This window comes from Helianthus annuus, chromosome 1 (genome assembly GCF_002127325.2).
Source record: "Helianthus annuus cultivar XRQ/B chromosome 1, HanXRQr2.0-SUNRISE, whole genome shotgun sequence".
NCBI classification, from domain to species: Eukaryota; Viridiplantae; Streptophyta; class Magnoliopsida; order Asterales; family Asteraceae; genus Helianthus; species Helianthus annuus.
The window spans coordinates 143116521-143138173 of NC_035433.2; the positions used below are offsets into that span (position 1 = coordinate 143116521).

Consider the following 21653-nt stretch of genomic DNA (forward strand, 5'->3'; position numbering starts at 1 on the left):
AAAAATGGTGATGGTGTGAGGATGTAAATATTGATAAAAATGTTTGTAGAATTGGAAATAAATTAAGTGTTTTTGAAGGAATAATGAAAATATGACGTGGTGGCTGCCTAAGCGCATTTATGAATGCATTTAGGTCCTTGCATTGGTAATGCTCGTAAAACACATAAATTTAGTCGTATTGTCTATTTGTCACACAATGTTATCTACCATTATAACAAACCGGTAGCCCACCCGGGCATCCAGTGTGACCCTAGGTGAAAACCGAGGGGTCAAACTGAACGTTGCTAATTTAACATTAAACCTTTGCAAAAGAGAAAGAATCACACTAGTTATACCAACAAGTGCTACTTTTTTTCCCAAAGCACATTCTATATGTGACTTATAAACCAGATACTTGAAAAAGGGGGTTCTTGATATAAGACGGCGTCTTTTAAACCATCTTCGGGTTTGAATTCTAAACAATCGGAGCTCCAAATGGTCTCCATTCGGCCCATCACGTAAGGGTTGTATACGGGTTAAGTTTATGTCTAGAAGATAGTTAGGATCTTTTCTTGTAGCCATGAATCATGGATAATATTTCAGATAACAAGGCTACACTTGTACTTGATGTGAAGTAATATGCTGAATTAACTGCGGTCAATGGTCAACAGTCAAAAAGTCAACATCTTTACATGAGAATTTCACCTAAAAGTTGCCTATAATATTAATTAAGATCACATGATAACATCAAAAATTCCACTTTTGTTGCACAAGATTGAGTTACATTAACACTGTAGAGGTGGAAAAATAAGCGGGTCGGGTCTTGATGACGCGGAACACATTTTGCATAGGAAAAAAATACATGTTTTTAACTATTTACTGTGTAAGATATGATTACCAAAGTTATATTGTTTAATGGTAATATATTTATTTTTTTTAATAAAATGATTTAGAAGTAATTATGTACTGCCTGAATCGGGGGGGGGGGGGGGGGTCATTTAGTTATTTGGTTTTATTTTTATTCAGTTGTTGATCAACTTGAATTCAGTTTACTCCTAAGCTAAAGCAGAACTGCACCTGATTGTGAAAATGAAGATTTAAAAAATTGCACAAACATGTGGTTTGGGTTGGGCCGGCTTCCTCCTTTGGAGGTCGCCGGTTCGACTCCCGGGTGTTGCATATGGGGGGTGGGACGTCCCAATGATGGATCGTATCCTACCGAGGCCAGTGGCGGATCCAAGAATTTTTTTCACCAGGTTCCTTTTGTTAAATTCTCACTATTTTTTCCCAAATCATACAAGGTTTCCACTAATTTTTTTCATTTTTTCCAAACCGAGGGGGTTCCTGGGAACCCCCAAAACACCCCTGGATCCGCCCCTGACCGAGGCATGGTGCGGTCTTGAGGGCAACCCGGTTTTACCCAGCTGTTACCCCAGGGAGTCTCTCGTGTGGGGGCAGTATGGTTTCCGGGCGGAAGTCAGCTTGCGCGGCGGCCGGGGCCCGATCGAACATCGCGTCCGAGAGTGTGGGGCTGACGGGGGATTGTCTTCGACATGAACCCGGTGACCAATAGGTCCAGTACATAGAAAGTCACCTTCCAAAAAAAAGTTACTATGAGTTTATGGCGTTGGTGCAGCAAGATGCAGGGAGTCTCTCGTGTGGGGGCAGTATGGTTTCTGGGCGGAAGTCAGCTTGCGCGGCGGCCGGGGCCCGATCGAACATCGCGTCCGAGAGTGTGGGGCTGACGGGGGATTGTCTTCGACATAAACCTGGTGACCAATAGGTCCAGTACATAGAAAGTCACCTTCCAAAAAAAAGTTACTATGAGTTTATGGCGTTGGTGCAGCAAGATGCATCCATTGACCACGGTCAAAGCCACATAGCCAAAAAGTCCAAGAGTAACAGGTGAATTAGCACCTACACATAAATAAACAAGAGAAAATTACACAAATAATGTATACCTTTACCTAATGATTTTCCAAAATAGTCATTGAAATACGTAGCCTTCATTTCGGTGGTCAGCCCTTGTTTCCGTGAATCAAAAGGTGCCACGTCAGCTCTGTTGGCCGAGACGGCTAGGATTTAGCCTACGCTTTTGGCCGTCACCTAAGGCTTAGCTAACGCTTTTTGGGGACGGCTAAAATTCAGTGACTAGAAATTTTTTTTGATCAAACTACGGATGAGATTGGTACTGGAACCGTACCACATAGTACCTGTGCCACATGTCGCTTTATGCTAAAGGGAGGGGCATTGTGATAATGCCCTGCTCACTACACATGGTCTTAGCAACACCCTGGACCTAAATATCATGAAAAAATTGCATTAAATAAGGTGGCTCTTTGTTATTGTTTACCTTAATTAATTACAACACGTTAATAAGTTATTACATTAAAATAAAAATAAACTACTTTTGTTGGGCAGTTGGAATGGTATTTACAATTTCGAAAAGGACCTTGCGGGCTAAAATATCCATGTACATCATTTTATTAAAGGGGAGATTGGAAATGGATTGTTTGCAAGATTCTGGTTAGATAAGTGATGGGGAGATGGCCGTTTGAGATAAATGGGCGCCGAAGAAAGTAAATATCTTTAGCTGGCGAGCCGAACAAAACCGATTACCAACACTAGGGTTGCAAACGAGGCGAGAAAAAACTCGAAACAAGTTGAGCCTAAAATAAAGTCTGTTTATTTATCGAGTCCGGGCTCGAGCCTGACATGTGAAGCTCGTCAGGCTCGTAGAGCCTCAGTGTAATATTAGTTTTTATTAATATTAAATAACATTTACCCCTTATTTTAAGTTTTCTGGTAAATGAGCCGAGCCGAGCTTATTTAAACTTGTTTATGAGCCGAGTCTGAACCCGAGCTTCACTTGTCAAGCTTGCAAGCCTAAATGAGTCAATTATTTATATTATTTTTATTTAATATATGAATTATTAGCTAATTAATGAACCGAGCTAGCTTAAATTGTATTGATCTTTTGGTTTAAATTGTATCTATACATGGGTGAAAATGTACTGGAGTTGGGCGCTATATGCTAACAACTTGATAGTATGTATATTTTGTGGTGATATAAGGCCACAGGGTGTGGTTACTGGTTAGCGCCACCCCACCAGCTCAACAAAAACGGTGCCCTATGACACCATCAACCACCCCGTGCAAGTTATTAAAAGGGGGCGCTACCCCTTATCCGTCATGGTGCCAACGAGAGATAAAGGGGTGTGCAGGTGGGGCCCACCTCTTTTCAACCAATAATTTTTTTTTAATTTTGTTTAATAGGGAGGCTTTAAACCATTGCATGCAAGTTAAAGAGAGAGACTTTAAAGCCCCTCATATGACATGGCGCCTTGCTAGATCTGACGTAGCGTGATATACCACACCCTCTAACCTAAAGAAGTTTGTTTGGCATCCAAAAAAACGTAAATTATTTTTTTCATATTCAACGGCTCCTTGATGATAAACCAAAAAAAAAAAGAAGAAGAAAATGGTGCGCACTAAGTTGCAATAATAATATAGCTGGCCACGTACATGCTGGGGTGAAATTAATAATTTTAAACTAGAGTAAATTGCCATTTTAGTCCCTGTGGTTTGGGCCATTTTGCCAGTTTAGTCAAAAGGTTTCATTTTTAACATCTGGATCCAAAAATGTTTCATCGTTGCCATTTTGGTCCAACTGACTTAACTCCATCCATATCTGTTAAAGCTGCCAAGGGCATTTTTGGCAATTAAGAAAAAAAGGGTTAATAAAAAGAAATATGAAATGACAAAAATGCCCTTGGCAGACTTAACAGATATGGATCGAGTTAAGTCAGTTGGACCAAAATGGCAACGATGAAACCTTTTTGGATCCAGATGTTAAAAATGAAACCTTTGGACTAAACTGGCAAATTGACCCAAACCATAGGGACTAAAATGGCAAGTTACTCTTTTAAACTATCCAATCACATAAACAATGAGCTAGCCTGCTGGAGATTCATGTCAACGCTTTAACTACCAGTGAGATTCATGTCAACGCTTTAACTACCAGTGCATAAAATCAACAACGATTTAAGCTGACTTGCCTCTTCAATTCTCCACACACTTCTTGAATTACGACTGATCTTTGATTTTGAAACATTAATCATGGGAGATGCACTTGTTTCAGCCCTTGTGAGCGAGGTAGTGCGGACATTAACTGCTGCAGCTATGGAAGAGTTTGCTCTATTCCGTGGGTTCAAGGGCGATATTTTGGCTCTCAAGGAAGATTTCGAGCAGATCCAAGCTGTTCTTGAAGATGCAGAAGAGAAACAAGTCAAGGAAAAGGCTGTAGAGTTATGGCTTCGACGTCTCAGATCTGCATCCTTGAAGGTTGAAGATGTGCTGGACGAGGTCAAAACCGAAGCTTTGCTACAACGTCTACACAAAGAAATAAACATCGAAAGAGGCATCAAATACAAGGTAAGAGCCTTAATCTCCAAATTTAAGTTTCGTGTTAGGGCTGCTCATAAAGTTAAAGCCATAAGAACAAAACTGGATGATCTTGCATCTAAGAGACTTAAGTTTAATTTGACCTCTAGTGACACAAGTCATGTAGATGTGGGAGTTGAAGGTGAGATGCCTAATAGGGAAACTAGCTCGCTTATACTTGATTCTTCAAAGATCTTAGGACGAAATGAAGAGGTGGAGATGGTAATTAGAACGATATGCAACAAAGATATAGGAAAATATGAGAATGGTGAGATTCGGGTGTATGGTATATGGGGCATGGGAGGTCTGGGAAAGACTACTCTAGCTCAGTTAGTCTATAACCATAAGAGGGTTGACCAATATTTCGACTTAAGATGTTGGGTGTATGTCTCTGAAAACTTCCAAGTTAAAGAGATAATAAAAGGAATCATCACATCCATAGATAAATGTGAGTGTACACTTACACACCTGGATGTGTTGCAAGAGTCCCTTCAAAGCAAGTTAAGGGAAAAGAAATTTCTTATTGTACTAGATGACGTTTGGGCTGAAGAGAATGAAAAGGCCAAGTGGGAAGGATTGAGTGGAACATTAAGTTGTGGGGCCGAAGGAAGTATTGTTGTGATGACAACACGGTCGGAGAGAACTAGTAGAATGATGGCAAAGGTTGACGAGCTACAACATGAACTGGGATGTTTATCAGAAGAGGACTCATGGTTATTATTCAAGAAGCATGCGTTTGCACAAGGAAGAGTGGGGGATGACATACGTAAGCTAGAGCCTATTGGAAGGGAAATAGTTGTGAAATGTAAAGGACTGCCTTTGGCAGTGAAGACTTTGGGTAGCTTAATGTGGTCAAAAAGTAGTAGCAACGATTGGCAACGTGTGAAAGACCATAACATATGGAACTTGCAGGAAAACAACGTCTTGCCTGCTTTGAAGTTAAGTTATGATAACTTGGTTCCTCATTTAAAGAGATGTTTTTCTTATTTTTGTCTGTTTCCTAAAGGCTATAAACTAGGAAAGGATGAGCTAATTTCGTTGTGGGTGGCGAACGGTTTCATTCCGCCTAGAGGAGAAACAGACTTGTATGTGATTGGAGAAGAAAGTTTTAATTGTTTGGTTTGGAAATCCCTCTTCCAGGTGGATGATTATGATACATGTAAAATTCATGATCTAGTGCATGACATGGCACAACATGTGATGAGACATGATTGTTTAGTTATAGAGCCTACTTGTAAGGAGGTTAGAATCCCAAATGAGGTGCTCCATCTAAGCTTGTCATGTTCAGGTGAAAAGTTTATTTTATCATCTGATGATTTGGGAAAGCTAACATCATTAAGGTCGATGTTCATGTTCGGGGATGGGGATGAACATTTTATTAGTCAAGTTTTCAACCACGTGTATCTAAGGGTATTATATTTTGATCTTAGAAGGTTAGAGACATTACCTGAATCAATTTGCAAACTCAAGCATCTGAGATACTTGAATTTATCAAATTCAGATATAGAAGTGTTACCCGAGTCGATTATGTATCTCCAAAACTTGCAAGTTTTGATTTTAAGTTATTGTATCGAGCTGTGTAAGTTGCCCGAATCAGTTTGCAAACTCAAGTATCTGAAATACTTGAACTTGTTTAGCTCAGGTATAGAAGTTTTACCTGAAGGCCTAAAAGAGATGATTAATCTTCAACGTTTGGACATCAATGATTGTGATTCTCTCCAACATTTGCCGTTTGGAATCGAGAAACTAACAAGTCTTCGAATGCTTCCACGGTTTCCTGTTGGCAAGGAGAGAGGGGCCAAAATAAGCGAATTGGGGGATATAAATCTACTTGAGGGGAGGTTGGAGATAGAAGGACTTGAAAATGTTGGAGGTTTAAGTGAAGCCAAGAGTGCCAATCTCAAATGCAAAAAGAATTTGTCGATTTTGGTGTTAAAGTGGTCGGAATGTGATTCGGACGAGAGTGATACAGAAGAATTATATACACGAGAAATGTTTCCATACATCGAAGAGGTTCTTGAGGGATTAGAGCCAAATCCGTCTTTAGAGATATTGAAAATGTATAATTACATGGGAAAGACCATTTCTCCAAGTTGGATGGACAATTTAAGGAATTTGGTTGAAATCCTTTTCTACAACTGTGAGAACTGTGAGCATATTTCACCACTTGGGAGACTTCCCAATCTTAAGGTTATTGACATCTCTTTCATGCATTCTTTGAAGTGTTTCCATGACGACGACATAAACAAGACAGGAGACAACACGAATATGTTTCTTTGTTTACAAAGATTGCAAATCATGTGGAGTCCGAATTTGGTTTCCTTGCCAAGTAACCTTCCAAAACTTGAGTTTTTAGAATTAAAGAATTGTGGCGGATTAACTACTTTACCACGTAACCTTCCAAAGCTCGAGGCTTTAGAATTAGAAAGTTGTGAGGGACTAAGTTCTTTACCATGTAACCTTCCAAGCATCAGAAAGTTGAAATTGTTATTTTGTGATGGGTTACTTTCTCTACCGGATGAGATTCAGAGTTTCAAGGATCTAAACAAACTTGAGATAAGACGTTGTAAACATCTAAGTAAAAGGTGTAAAAGAGAGAAGGGTGAAGATTGGCATAGAATTTCTCACATTCCTGATATCAATATTGATCCTCCAATGCAATATTAATATCTTTCTTACTTTTTTTTTTTACCTTTTTTTTTATTACAAATGTCTCATGTTCTTTAAAAACGAAACAGTAGCGGAATTCATTTATGGTCAATGAACAAAATTTAGATTTGTTTGTTCTTTTTAGTTAAACAAACTGATGTCATGTTTGTTAGTGAAGATTTGTTGTGTTTTTTTTTTTTTTTTCATTTACGTTCACAATTTATATGTTTGTTTATGTTTGTCTTCATATTCATTCACTACAAAGATGGCGAGCAATAGCGGCGACATATGCCGCCGTTAATACCACCTAATGATACCTTGTCACAACTGGCCATTTTGTCACTGCTAAGGCTAGAGGGTATGGTGACATCCCATCTTTGAAGGACCATCCGCCACGTAGGCGCCACGTCATAGTCCTCCCAAAGATGCTCCATCACCTTGAACTAGAGGGTATGGGAGGATGGTCCTAGTCATAGTCCTCCCCACCATTTCTATATATTTTTTTTAATCTTCTATTTTTTTAACATTTAAAAAATAAACTAACAAAATATTTTCATTAATATTAAAACCACATTACATAAATTTAAAACAAAACATAAACTTAAAAAAAAAACAAACATAGACTTAAATAATATTATGCTTCTTCATGATGTCGTTTTGAAGTTTTTTCAACATCGAACGTTTCGGCTCGGGATACTGATCGACATCCATGGTTATCATTTCCCATTCCTTGAGCCGAATTTTTTCATCCGAAATTCTGATTTTCTTGTTCGACAATCGGACCTTCTCGCGTAACTTTTCTTCCGCTACACGAGTTTTTTCTTCGACGACCCACTCCTTCGCCTTCGTCTTTTGGGCCGAGACTTCGTTGTACATTTTTAAGTTTTCCATAAACTCTTCCATCTTCGGGTCCAACTTTTCCTTTTCTTTCCCCTTGGCCCGCTCCTTCTTTGATTTGTCTCGGCCCGGTGGACGCTCCGCTTCATGTATGGCGTACTCCTCTTCGTCAAAGTCGGCGTCATCATTTAAGTTTATGTGACACCTCGCGTCCGATCCACCGGCGCTAAAACTACCCGTTTCCGATGTTTTTTCGCGTTTCACCATCTCCACCTCGTTAGGAATCGGCGACCATTTCGGTTCCTTCTTCATAATTTCCCACGCGCGAACGTGAGCAAAGTTGGTATTAGCATTGTTCGACTTATAGTTGTCCAACGCTTTTTTGAAAACATCGTCGTCGCTCATGCCGCTACGACGCCCACTTGTATATATTTTATTATATTCCTCGCAAAACCTATTGACGGCCGAGTTCAATTTCCGCCACTTTGACGACACCGAGTCGATATCATGATACGGGCCTTGGTCCATAAGTTCAAGGAACTTCGCCAAAACCTTGGACCAAAACCCGTCACCCGTTTGGTTATTACCTATAATAAAACAAACAAAATATATTAAAGTTAAACAAACATTTAAAATATCTAACTGTTAAAAAAATAAAAAAAAATTTCAAACAAAGTAACAAAGTTTAAAAACTTATAAACTGTTAAAAAAATAAACACACTTTAAAAATACGATTTAAATAAAAAATAAACAAACTTTAAAAATACGATTTAAATAAAAAAATAAAAAATAACCAAACTGTTGACCATCAAATTTAAATAAAAAAATAAACAAACTTTAAAAATTTATAAACTGTTAAAAAAATTTAGAAAAATATACTTAAAAAAAAGTATAAACCTTAAAAAAAAGATAAACCTTAAAAAAAATACGAACTTTTTGTCTTGTTGTTAGACGTGGCTATGAAAGCCTTGGCTAAGGCTTCTTCTTCGATTGACGTCCACTTAGTCGACTTCGGTTTGGACGATTGATCACCAACCACTTGCTTGCCTTTGTTTCGTTTTCCTTTTCCTTTAGCCGGTTGGGTTTCGGGAACAACATCCACATCGTCGTCGGGTTCGGGTTGTTGAAAGGGTTGCATCGGGATCGGTTGGGGTTGAACGGGTGGTGTCGGGTTCGGTGGGAAATTATACGCACCCCGCAACATCATTTGTTGAAGGGCTTGATTTTGAGAGAATTGAGCGAATTGGTTTGGCGAGTGTTGGAATGATGCAAACGCATTTGATGAATATTGCGAGAATTGGTTTGGTTCTACCGTCGGATAATATGCCGGAACCGAGAAAACATTAGGTTGGGTCGGGTTGTTGGGATTGTTCGGGTTGTTCGGATTGTGTACATGCCGTCACCGGGTGAGAACGGGAGAGAGGACGTGGGCATACCGTGTAGCCTAAAGGGGTCACCGTTAAAAGACCATGTCCCCGTTAATACTTCAAAAATGCCACGTCATGTCCCCGTTAAAAGACCATCATCTTTGGGACCTTTTTATGTTCCTAAAATGCCACTAAAAGACCTTGTCATGTCACTGCTAAAGGTGAGAAACCCGAGCCTTCTTAAAGTGACCAAACCACAGGGAGCAAAACGGAAATTTACTCTTTTGCTTTTTTTCTACTATTTTCAGTTTTTACCCGAAACAAGGCTTAAAAAATTTCAAGTTTTCCCCAAACATAAACATAAATATCAAGTTTAAAACATAAAAAACTACAAACATACAAGTATCTTGTCTGCATATCTGCATATAAGTTATATAAGTACAAAAATACTTCAAACATAAAAAACTACATTGTCCAAGTAGCTAGTCCATATCATCATCCGTCTTTCTTCTGTATCATCTTCGTTGCCTTTTAATGCCTTTTTCGAATCAAAAGATTGTGAGAGACGTTCCATAAACCCCGGGTCTTGAAACTACAATTTCCATCCCTGTGGTTAACACCTAATGACACTTTCGTCCCTGAGTACCAAAATTGAATAATCAAGTCCAGGTGGTTGTCGATTTGGATTAGTAATGTCCCTGCCGTTACCCCAACGTTACCGAAGTGGTGAAATGACCTTTACGTCCCTGACGCTGAACACATTTTGCATAGGAAAAAAACATTTTTTTAGCTATTTACTGTGTAAGATATGATTACCAAAGTTATATTGTTCAATGGTAATCTATTTCTTTTTTTTAATAAAATGATTTAGAAGTAATTATGTATTGGTTTGACCCGTTGGAGATAAAACATAACCCGAATAAGTAAATGGATCGTACTGCCACCTTTAGTCAAAAGTAAGCAATAGATGAAGACAAGCAAGATCTACCAATACCAATACCATGGAATCTGCAAGAATTCCCTGAAATATATTATATCATTTCCGCTTTCGATGCAGGGTTTTGGACCAACTGGATGGATAAAGGCAAACGGGCTAGAAAAGGGTTTAACTTAAAACAAACATAGCTTTCGCTCCGTTTGACCAACTGGATGGATACAGGCAAACGGGCTCGAAAAGGGTTTAACTTAAAACAAACATAGCTTTCGCTCCGTTTGGAGTCATGGGGCTCATTTAGTTATTTGGTTTTGCACCCGGCGTTGTCCACGACGTTGAGTTATGGGCTTGGAGAATTTCATCGGCTTTGAGTTAATAAGTGTGCATATGTGTCATTTTTTCATTGGGCCGTGGAAGCAGCCGTTTTACCCAATGGCTAGTAAAAAAATCAAGAATTTTTCGATCTTTTTATATATAAATACACCATTAAACTATCTCAAAAAATCTCAACTTTTTATATAACTCTCAAAACTCTCTAACAAAAATCTTAACTTTCATCTTATTATAATGTCGGTTTTTCCATGGATCCTAGAAGAGGACATCACGTTATGCGAATCGTGGGTCACGGTGGTGAACGACCAAGGGCCCCCGTTACGCACGTCTTCGTTTTTGGAACAAGTTTATCAAGAATTTTGTACGCGGAGGGGTGAGGCCATCCGATCCAAGGACACACTTTATTCACGTTTTCGGATGATTGAAATTGATTGTACGAGATTTGAAGGGATTCTCAACTACGTGGACAACAACAATGGTGAGTTAAACGAAGTCAACATCATCCAAGTCGCTCTACGGGCATGACTTTAATTTTGTTAATGTTATGTAATGTCTTTAATTTTTAAGGGCTCAAACTATCCACACATCTTATCTGCCTATTTGCACACCCTCTGCCTTGTATAGGCCTATATGGGGCGATAAGGTTACATCAAACTCAGTGACTGGCTCATGTTTGGCTCCTCCTATACGCCGCGTACAGGTCTATACGTGGCGTATAGGACCCCTCGTATACGTCTCATATATGACTCATGCCCCATATATGCCACGTATAGGCCAATATGAGGTGTATATAAGGGTTTTTTTACAAACATTTTATACAATATTAATCGTTTTAGAAAACTTTTATAAAAATACTAGTTTTTTACAAACATTTTATACATTATTAGTTTTTTATACCAACATTTTATACAATATTAATCGTGTATTGTATCGTATAATTAATATTAGTGTTATTATAACTAATATGAGGTTTTTTTATAATTAGTATTAGTGTTATTGATATTAATATGAGTTTTTATAATTAATATTAGTGTTATCGATATTAAAAAGAGAAAACAAAAAAAAAATAAAAATAAAAATATACGCCGTATACAGGGTTAGACTAGGCGTCTAATGTGGTCCAAAAGACCATTATAGCCCTGTTTTGCCCCAGTCTAGCCCTAACTCAGGGGTAACATGGTATTTTTTTGTCTATACTCCCCGTATAGGCCTAGACTGAGCGTCTACCATTATAGTCATGTTTTGCCCCCAGTCTAGCCCTAACTCAGGGATAAAATGGTATTTTTTTTCTATACGTCTCGTATAGGCCTATACGAGACATATACTGGTCATATAAGATAAAATATGACATACGAGACGTAGCACTTGGCTAAAATGGTTAAACTCGTAAAAGAACAAAGGCCAAAACAGAAATTTACTCTGGATTTTATATAATAGTTTCATTTCCAGACTATCAGAAATGACCTCATCTCCATAACCATTTTGGCATCTCTCTTGTCTGTTTGTTATCAACTGAAGCCCGCCCACCGCCTTTGCACCACCGTTTTCCGCCGGGCTTCAGCGGCGACCATCCTGTCTCATCATCTCCGACCTCTCAATTCGGAGGATCAGGTACGCGTTAGTTTCTAACTTCGCTGTTAATTTCGTAACCTGTAAACCCTAAATTATGAGAAAAATTGTTAATATCATGTATGTCAGTGTTAGTTGCTTCATGCTTTAATCTTTGTATCTATCCCTGATATGGTATTATGCCTATCTTTCTGCTCTCATGTAACTGTTCTCTAACAAAATTTGATACTGTTGGACATTGGCACACCAGGTGTTCGATAAAATGCTTCACATAATTGTTACACCATGTACTAGTTTTACATTTTATTTTTACACTTTACTAATGTTAGCATTCACCTTTGCAGGCCAAATAAGTGAGTGATTTTGTCAAATTTGCTACTTTTATTGGCTCTGCTGAAATGGTTATTATTATTTTAAGACCGGTATAAATCGCTTTTTATTAAACGGTTTCGGTCACAGCTGATACCGGCCTTCCCCTCTACAAAAATCGTAGAAATTTATACCATAAAATCATAATGTCCGATCACATACCTTTCGAACTTCAAGTGGATATCATTAAAAGGCTTCCTATAAAATTATTGATTCAGGCCAGATCTGTTTCGAAAGCATGGAAATCTGTTATCGATTCGCCTGATTTCATTGCTGATTACACCGTCCATAACCATGATCAACCGCAACATTTGCTTATAAGGTATGAAAATCTGTACTCTGTGGAAACATATGTTTCGTTTGTAGATGATGACAGTTTCCCACAAAACAAGTATTCTCCAACTGTTCCCCGGTCCGTTAACCTACTCAGTGATTCAATTATCATCGGTGCCTCTCATGGATTGGTTTGTCTGTTCGGTTGTTATTTGAATCCCGGTCGTTCTCGATAGGCGACGGCTGTTATTTGGAATCCGTCGATTAGAAAATCAGTTGCTATCGCTTTGCCTAATCTGGATATGCGTGTGGCTCATGCTTTAGGTTTTGGGGTTTGTCCTGTAACTAGTGACCCTAAGATTGTAAAGATTAGTGGTATGCGTAGTAGGCATATGAAGATGAAAGGTGTAACTTGTAGCTGTCGTTGGCAGGTTGAGGTTTTTAGTTTAAGGTCAGGGGTTTGGAGAAACTCATATGGTAATTTGTCTAATAATTTGGTTAATTTGGAAAGGCCTCACTCTCAGGTAACTATAGATGGGTCTATTTACTGGTTTGGCGTTGAAAACACCGTTGGTAGTGATACTGAATATTGTTTTCTTATTTCATTTGATTTGACAAGTGAAGAATTTGGAGAGATATACCTCCCTAATGAGTTAGCATTCCGTGATAAAGTGGAGTTGCATTTATTCAACTATTGTGATTCTCTTGCTGTGATTCGGCAGAGGATATTGGACGATATGATTCAAGTGTGGAGGAAGGGGAATGGTGATTCGAAATCGTTTATAAAGCTTTTCACCATTAAGAAACCGTATAGGTATATGTCAAGTTTGCCATTGGGATTTAGGATGACTGGTGAGCTTATGATGAGAAAGGCAAATAACGGTGAAGATTCAGAAACACTTATAGATTATGATCTCTTCTCACACCACATCAATGATCTTGGGATTGAAAGCAAGTGTTCTTCATTACTCGTGTGCTCGTATAAAGAATCTTTAATTCTACTTGATCAGTCAGATATTTAGTTGAGGACGATGAAGATGAAGATGAAGAGATGAGTGTTTGAACAGGGAAGAAAGGTATAGAGATCAAAGAGCAATTACTTCTTGATATTTCATACAGATCTCTTTTCATTGTTTAAAAGGTGAACACTCTTTTCTTTTCTGTGAGTGTTTTTTTTTCTTTTTGCACATTACTATATGGAATTATCTTGTTGACAGTAAAGTAGTCTTTAGCAAACTTAATAAAAACAAATAATTATGAGAGCATTATCTTATTTTTGGAAGAAAATATATTGTAGGATGATTGGACCTAGAATATGAGTGGAGTTTTGGGTGACGGGTTGGACCGCTAAACTTTAAAATGATTTTCACATATTTTAATAAGCGTTGGTGATTTTATAACGATGGTGTTTTGGTTTTGAAGTAAAGTGTTTACGAAGGTTTTAAATGCATTAACTTAAAATATTAGAACTCACTCAACGTAGCTGACTTTTGCATGTATGTTAGATTGTTTTGTAGGTGTGTGATTTGAGTCGATGTTGCTCTTGGCTAACATATGGGATTAGTCGTGATAGGTTGGAAGGCATTCGGTTGTTGATGACTAAATAACATTTTGAGTTTAATTAATCATGTACTGTTTAATAGAAAATTAATTTGCGTATTTTTGTAGAAAGTCTAAATTTTAAATAGTACACTGTGATGTGACCCGACTGTAGGGTACCCGTTTTGGGGGCCTTACAGATTAATCACCAATTAATTAGTAATCGATGGTTCACCCTTGGTTTAAAAAAGCGTGCCTTAAGCGCGCCTAGGCGCGAGGCGACCCAAGGCGCCAACCAAATCGCCTTAAGTGACACAAGGCGCACGATGTACAAAAGGCGCAGGTGAGGCACACTTTTAAGCCTAAAAATTGACCTGAGGCGCAGGTGAGGCGCGCGCCTTATGTGCATGGTGTGTTTCTGTGTTGCTGAGTGTTGTATAACAGGCTTTTTAGGCTGTACATTTAAGTTTTTTTTTTTTTTCATTTTAAAACATATATAAAGCTTAATTATAGCTAAATCATAAGTATTGGATGCTAAACACTTATGGGATATATAAAATAAATTGTATAATCACTTTGCGCTTTGCGTACGAGAAGCTCACCGCTTTTGTGCTTTGCTTTTAAAAAATTGGTTTTAGACCTCATCGCTTTTGTGCGCTTCCCGCTTTTCTAAACCATGGGTTCACCGATTAATGACGGATTAATCGCTAGGCGATCAATAGCGGTCTTATTCTGGCCAAATTTTTACCAAACCTTATAAATTCCCGCCAATTACTTAAAAAAAGGGTCAATGAGGGGTTAAAATATGTTACCTTTAATAAACTACGTATAAAAATGTGTGTGTATATATATAACTAAAATTTACGTATAAAAATCCCAATCCGATTAATTCCAATTAAACCCTATTAATCCCGATTAATCGCTAGTCGATACCTTACTGGCCGACTAGCGCCTTATGATTTACTTTCCTATGATTTTTCTTTTTTAAGTTTAGGGCTTTTCTTATGATTTTTTAAGTTTAGGGTTTTACCATGTATTACTGAATTCTCATGACTTATTTACAAGTTTAGGAAAATGTATAGGGTTTTTGTTTTATTTATCTTATATTTGTCCTAATTGTACTCGAGTAAAAATGAAACTAGCAATATTGTTGAAATAATGCAATCATATTTTGGCAAATAATAATATCATAAATAAATATATCAAACAAAAAGCGTTTCAACTCGAATAAACCCGACCTCTTCAAAGGGAAGCCATCGTGGTGTTCGCACGGGCCTCCTACTATTTGGTTGAAGGTGATGATTACGGAAAACACACAATATCCTAAGAGAGCAATAATATTAGAACCAGGATACTCAAAAGAGTTCTTATATCTCCTCCAGGTGAGTAAGGGTCACATACTGAAAGAACAAAAAAAAAAAGTCACATATTGCGGATATTTCACTACAAGAATTTGACCCTATAATGAGGAGGACTCCATGTCATCGGCACATAAACGCAGTTTGCTAGTTTGATTACACGTCATGCATGCCATACACCGTTTGTTTAGTTTTAGGTTAATTTTAAAAAAAAAAAACAGTAAAAAAAAACTAACAATATACTGTTGTTAAGATAAGAAAATACATTAGTACTGAAAAAAATGTGGCCATAACACTCTATTTGCAAAGCTCATCAAGGTTCATAACTCTATTTGCAATGCTCAAGATTAGGTTGTTGATTATTTATTTGGTATTATATTTTATGGTTATAGATAACTCTAAATATTGTGGAACCATGAAAATTCGCAAAATAAAACTAATTATAATCAATTTTTTATACTATCATTATTATTATAGATATACAACACTTAAAAAATTACTCTACAATTAATTAATCTATCATCTTTAAAGTAATCTTAACAATTTTTTAACAGTTGTTCAAATGGTAATATTTACAAAATGTATAAATGATAAACTTACACATATAATAATTGTGTAATTTTTTTTTCTAGAAAAAGAGTGTAGTAAGGTGTTTCCTCTTAAGTGGTGAGGGTTCTAGTTTGACGAATGATAAACTTACACATATGTAATTGTGTAATTTTTTTTTTTAAAAAAGAGTGTGGTAAGGTGTTTCTTATTAAGGTTTTTTTTTTTTTTTTTTTAAATAGCAAATGTCACATAATTACTTCTCATAAATTATACAAGCTTACACCTCATGCTAGGAATTAAACCATAGTCTCTCCCTAAGAAGCACAAAGCCTCTACCACCCAACCAAAGTGGTGACAGCTATTTCTTCTTAAGTGGTACGCGGGTTCTAGTTTGGTGGTAAACATTAGTGTAAAATTTTAGGAGTAGATTTAGTGAGGTGAAGTTTCCCGTTCTAAAAATAACAAGTAGATTTAAATTTTAAATCATAATCAAATGATTTATAATACTCGAATCATAGGATGACATAACCTCATTATGGAAACATCATCAATACGTATCATATAATTTGTTGTGACTTGTGACTAAGTTGAGTTAGATGTCGTGCACGTCAATGAGTTATGACATACATCAATGTCGTACTATGTGTTCCCATGCATGGTGTATTCGTGTGTGAATACAAACTACTGCCCCCAATTTCTTATCATCAAAACAGCATATTCTATGCATCATTCTTCCCAATAATAACCCAATGGACTATTGATGTTAAATATTTATTTGTATATCACTTATTTGACTTCTAACATCTTGAATAAATAAAAGACTTATAAAAATGATTCAAGATGGGGGGGGGGGGGGGGGGGGGATAACATATATAGTAAGACGAAATGTGGAATAAATGTCAAAACAACTAAGCAAAACCATACCAACTCATCGTCATCATATCTTTGTTTTGTTTCTCAAATTGTTACTATATCATTCACATTCAACAACATAATAATTAACCCTCCATATCTTCTTACCTCACTCTAGCTCCACACATGTCACCCAAGTTATGGTTACCGGTGATCTTAGTCGTCGTCTTCGCCGGAGCTACGGATGTTGCCGGTGCATATAACCGGCCACCGCCGCAGGATACCCTCATTGAATCACTCGCCGGAGATTCTGATCCTACCACTCCACAACAAGTAAGTTGTTATTCATAGTTACCAGTTTATCACTCACTTTCCTTTGGTTTCATCGTCTCACATTTTAGATATCTTTTTATTCACATTTTAGATATCTTTTTATTCTAAAAAGTAAAAACAAACATTTTTTTTTTGTAAATATTTAGTAATTTATAAAATCCTAAAATGATAAAAAAAATTATGGTTCTTTTTCTGGATGGCCAAAGTTTGAAATATAAAGACGTACAATGAAATCATCATCATCATACTCAGTAAATCCCACCAATAGCAAAGCTAAGGTAGGGTCTGAGGAGGGTAAGATGTAGACAGCCTTACCTCTACCCCCGTTAAGAATAGAGAGGCTGCTTCCAGTGAGACCCCCGACTCGATAGTAGTTTTGCATCAAGCCTTGGACATAAGGCACATAACACTCAGCAATTAAGACAATGGCCGATTAGTGCATGTACTCCCTTGTCTTTCGGCTATCAACGCCACCACACGATGCATGATTAACCATCCCCTTCTTTTAACGTTATTTTCACGAAATTAGTAAAATAACATTAAAATTAGTGCATTTTCACTTTTGCCCCCCGAGCGCCCACACATATATACATTATATGCGCATACCACCAGCGGGGCGTAACGTACAATGAAAGCAAAAATTTATAAATATAACCTCTTAGAACGTCTTAATTTGTCATGCAAGATATTTTTTTTAGCTTAGAACATTTGCCCTAACAAAATCGATTGCTCACTTTTTGGGACTTGATCAGTAATCACGAACTACTTTGTTAGGGATAAGCACCCGATATTAATAAGTTAAAAGGCTACCGGCCAGTGGCGGACCTAACTACAGTTGCGGGTGGGCAGGCGAGCACCCCCTTGAAAATATTGTTGAACACTTTATCCGCATCCCAATCAAAAAATTTCTGGGTCCGCCACTGCTACCGACCAGTGTTTAATAAAACATGTGAATTGTTGTATTCATGATTAACGTGTTTTACGAATTAAGTGAATAAAATCTGTAAATCGGGTATCAGATAAAATTTTGGGTGAAAAACAGAATGAAAGGCAAAGTATTTCTCGTACTTTAAACTTCATGCAAGTCACCAATATCACTGAACTATCCCCAAATAGATGGTATGTTGTCTGTTATTAGGGGTTTTAGTGACTTGGTAGTTCCGGTTGTACTTGTACCTTTTGGTTCAATCTAATAAAATCCTTAGAGCATCAACAATAATACATTTTTGGGTGTTATTTTTACTCATTTTTCCACATCATCTATTTTTTTTTTATTGTGGACCTTGTTTTTTACCTCATTTTTTAGATATGTTTGTCTGCAAAAACGACTAAAAACAACAAAATGGTGGGACCCGTGTACTTTTAATATATATAATATAGAGAGAGAGAATAAGTGGTGTAAATGTGTGGTTAAAAATTAAAAAGGTGGTGATGATGTGGTAATGTTTTTAAGTGTTTTTGTGTTTTCTTATTGGGTGGGTTTTTGATATTTTTGAAAGGTGAGTGTTTTTTTGATGTATGAGCTGACTGGACATGTTTTTAGATGTTTTTAATGGGTGTTATTGGGATGCTCTTGTAGCCAACTTGTAACAAGCTACGTTTGTTTTTTTCTAAAAGACAAACATGCACACATTAGGCTTGCTATTGTCTTACTCATAAATACCAATTTAATATTAAGTTTAACTAAAGAACAAGTCTATTTAATATCAAGTTTAATTAATGATATCAATGTGTTTGTTAAGGGCATGGGGTATGGGGCTTGGGTTGGCTGAAAACGCTCAAGCCACCACCCCGGGGGCTTGGGTTAGGCGTGGGTTTTGGGCGTGGCCCCCATTGGCGTGAGTTTGAAGCCGGACGTGGGGCGGGCTAACAAGTGACATGGCAGGCTCTCAATGGCCAAACCAAACTCATGCCCCCCAACCCAAGCCCCCAACCCAATAACCCTAATGTTAAGTTGGGTAAATTATAAAGTATAACAAAGTATTTGATAATGGGCCTCTATATTGATTTGTATGTGTTTACAATCTTTTTTTAAATAACATATCTATCGATTTTTTTTAAATCCTGTGCCCCTCGAAATCCGGGCCTTGTGCGGAAGTCCTCCCCGCACACCATAAGAGCCGCCCATGCTGTTTCTAGTGGTATCAAGGTGTTGGAATAAGGTGTCCCTTCTAAAGTGGTAGACAAAAAAAATGTAATTTAGGAGTAGGATTTAGAGAGCGTGTGGGTTGCCGTTCTAAAAAACATATGTTTTAACAGGTTCACATATCTTTGGCCGGTGAAAATGGAATCCGAATTTCATGGATTACCAACACCCATACTCTACCAACGGTTTACTACGGTATATCTTCAGGGAAATATGATCATTCTGCTAACGGGACCATTTCTTCTTATGAATACCTAACTTACACGTCAGGTGAAATACACGACGTAGTAATAGGTCCATTAGACCCGAATACCATATACTATTATTGTTTTGCCCTTGGTACGACTCATGGGTATTCTTTCAAGACTCCTCCGGCCAGTTTTCCAATAAAATTTGTCATTTCAGGTAACTAATTTAGTAATATTTCCCTTTTTATATTTAAATATAACAAGCTAAAATGTCCTAAAAATTCTTTTTTTTTATTTTAAAAAAGGTGACCTTGGACAAACCGGATGGACCAAATCTACCCTTGAACACATTTCACAAACAAACTATGATGTGCTTCTACTACCCGGAGATTTGTCATATGCCGATATGTTGCAACCACTTTGGGACTCTTACGGACGCCTCGTTGAGCCGTTAGCGAGCCAACGAACATGGATGGTGACACAAGGCAACCACGAGGTTGAGAGAATCCCGGCCATCCACCCAAGCCCATTAACCGCCTACAATGCAAGGTGGCATATGCCGTTTGAAGAGAGTGGTTCAACTTCTAACTTGTACTACTCGTTTGAGGTCTCGGGGGTCCACGTCATCATGTTGGGTTCCTACACCGATTTTGACTCTGCCTCTGACCAATACCAATGGTTAGAGGCGGATTTACAAAAGGTTGATAGGAACAAAACACCATGGCTCGTGGTGCTTGTTCACGCGCCATGGTATAACACTAACTATGCTCATCAAGATGAGAAAGAATCCGTCGATATGATGGAATCAATGGAGGGTTTGCTTTACAAAGCTCGTGTAGATATCGTTTTTGCAGGGCATGTTCACGCCTACGAGCGTTTTGTAAGCTCCGATAATTGAACTTTCAATCTATAACAATCACATGATCATTGATAAACATACTAATGTTTTTCGTATTGTAGAATCGCGTTTACAATCAAGAAAGCGACGATTGTGGCCCCGTGCATATCACAATCGGGGACGGAGGTAACCGTGAAGGTCTTGCAAGCAAGTGAGTTGACTCGGACATAAAACCTTTGTTTTTGTTTTTAATAATTGAGTTTGATTAGTAACAAGTTTAAACACCATGTGTTTAGGTACAAAGAACCACAACCGACGATATCGGCGTTCAGGGAAGCGAGTTTTGGGCATGGGGAATTCGAGGTGGTGAATGGAAGTTATGCTCTATGGTCTTGGCATAGAAATGACGATGATGAATCAGTTCAATCTGATTTGGTTTGGATTAAAAGTCTTGTTTCTAATCCAGCTTGTAATAAGTTAGTAATATGAACTCATTTCTTAGCTAACTGAGTGATATATAATGAATACAACAGTTGTGTCATTCTATCTTTTGACAACACAAGTCAACTGCTTCAAAATTACTTAGGAAAACATGATAAGTATTACCTATTAGCATTATTAATAGAAAAATGATGAATAGTTATTATTGTTACAAACAACTAACGTTTTTCAAGCGTCATAAGTAAGACTAGTGATGTAAACTAGCTTTGATGCACGCTAGCTACTTAAAATCAGCTCGTTAAATGCTCGAACCTATCCAAACTTAAAAGGCAAAAGGGCTTGAGCCTATATTGGGGCACATTTAATAATTTAGTTGGAACCCGAGCTTCACCTATAACTAATGATATATTATAGTATATGTCACAAAAATCGATCATTTATTTTGTTCTATTAATTCTTAAACGTAGATAACTTTCACATACTTTATTATTTTCTTAGAAAATAAAACCATTCTTTTTAAATCAAGTATAAATTGTATAGCACGCGTTACTATATTCTTACAAAAAAAAAAAAAAAAGACTTTTTCATAAGTTGATGCACTCTGAGGTTTAAGTGTTTTTTATGCCTAAGATCTTCTCCAACGCGAGGGGGGGGGG

The 21653-nt window shown here is 37.5% G+C and overlaps 4 protein-coding genes across 4 annotated transcripts; 3 read left to right on the top strand and 1 right to left on the bottom strand.

Annotated features, from left to right (window-relative positions):
• Window positions 1-4098: 4098 nt before the first annotated feature.
• Window positions 4099-7089, top strand: LOC110933447 (disease resistance protein RGA2). Its single transcript, XM_022176669.2, has one exon. It carries the CDS (start codon window positions 4099-4101, stop codon window positions 7087-7089), a length of 2991 nt encoding a protein of 996 aa, XP_022032361.1.
• Window positions 7090-7695: 606 nt separating this feature from the next.
• LOC110933453 (glutathione S-transferase T3-like) lies at window positions 7696-9115 on the bottom strand. The gene is made up of 2 exons (XM_022176676.1): window positions 8842-9115; window positions 7696-8495 (listed from the first exon to the last, which is right to left on the bottom strand). The coding sequence occupies exons 1-2, from the start codon at window positions 9113-9115 to the stop codon at window positions 7696-7698; spliced, it is 1074 nt and encodes a 357-aa protein (XP_022032368.1).
• Window positions 9116-9301: 186 nt separating this feature from the next.
• LOC110883043 lies at window positions 9302-14412 on the top strand. Its single transcript, XM_035989592.1, has 5 exons — window positions 9302-9496; window positions 11980-12153; window positions 12699-12802; window positions 13373-13894; window positions 14259-14412. Exons 1-4 carry the CDS (start codon window positions 9302-9304, stop codon window positions 13773-13775), a joined length of 876 nt encoding a protein of 291 aa, XP_035845485.1. The 3' UTR covers window positions 13776-13894; window positions 14259-14412.
• A 2627-nt stretch (window positions 14413-17039) lies between these two features.
• On the top strand, window positions 17040-21113 carry LOC110882959 (probable purple acid phosphatase 20). The gene is made up of 5 exons (XM_022130838.2): window positions 17040-17384; window positions 19644-19935; window positions 20024-20598; window positions 20679-20767; window positions 20853-21113. The coding sequence occupies exons 1-5, from the start codon at window positions 17238-17240 to the stop codon at window positions 21043-21045; spliced, it is 1296 nt and encodes a 431-aa protein (XP_021986530.1). The 5' UTR covers window positions 17040-17237; the 3' UTR covers window positions 21046-21113.
• Window positions 21114-21653: the final 540 nt, after the last annotated feature.

What these genes read in the sequence shown, in the direction of transcription:
- LOC110882959 (XM_022130838.2), top strand. Translation starts at nt 17,238, where the DNA reads ATGTCACCCAAGTTATGGTTACCGGTGATCTTAGTCGTCGTCTTCGCC. An exon ending in AATAAAATTTGTCATTTCAG is followed by an intron (nt 19,936 to 20,023) that starts GTAACTAATTTA and finishes ATTTTAAAAAAG; the next exon opens with GTGACCTTGGACAAACCGGA. An exon ending in CGTGAAGGTCTTGCAAGCAA is followed by an intron (nt 20,768 to 20,852) that starts GTGAGTTGACTC and finishes CCATGTGTTTAG; the next exon opens with GTACAAAGAACCACAACCGA.
- LOC110933447 (XM_022176669.2), top strand. Translation starts at nt 4,099, where the DNA reads ATGGGAGATGCACTTGTTTCAGCCCTTGTGAGCGAGGTAGTGCGGACA.
- LOC110933453 (XM_022176676.1), bottom strand. Translation starts at nt 9,115, where the DNA reads ATGATGTTGCGGGGTGCGTATAATTTCCCACCGAACCCGACACCACCC. An exon ending in GTCTAACAACAAGACAAAAA is followed by an intron (nt 8,496 to 8,841) that starts GTTCGTATTTTT and finishes GTTTTATTATAG; the next exon opens with GTAATAACCAAACGGGTGAC.
- LOC110883043 (XM_035989592.1), top strand. Translation starts at nt 9,302, where the DNA reads ATGCCGTCACCGGGTGAGAACGGGAGAGAGGACGTGGGCATACCGTGT. An exon ending in CTCTCAATTCGGAGGATCAG is followed by an intron (nt 12,154 to 12,698) that starts GTACGCGTTAGT and finishes TTATTGATTCAG; the next exon opens with GCCAGATCTGTTTCGAAAGC. An exon ending in CCGCAACATTTGCTTATAAG is followed by an intron (nt 12,803 to 13,372) that starts GTATGAAAATCT and finishes TGATTTGACAAG; the next exon opens with TGAAGAATTTGGAGAGATAT.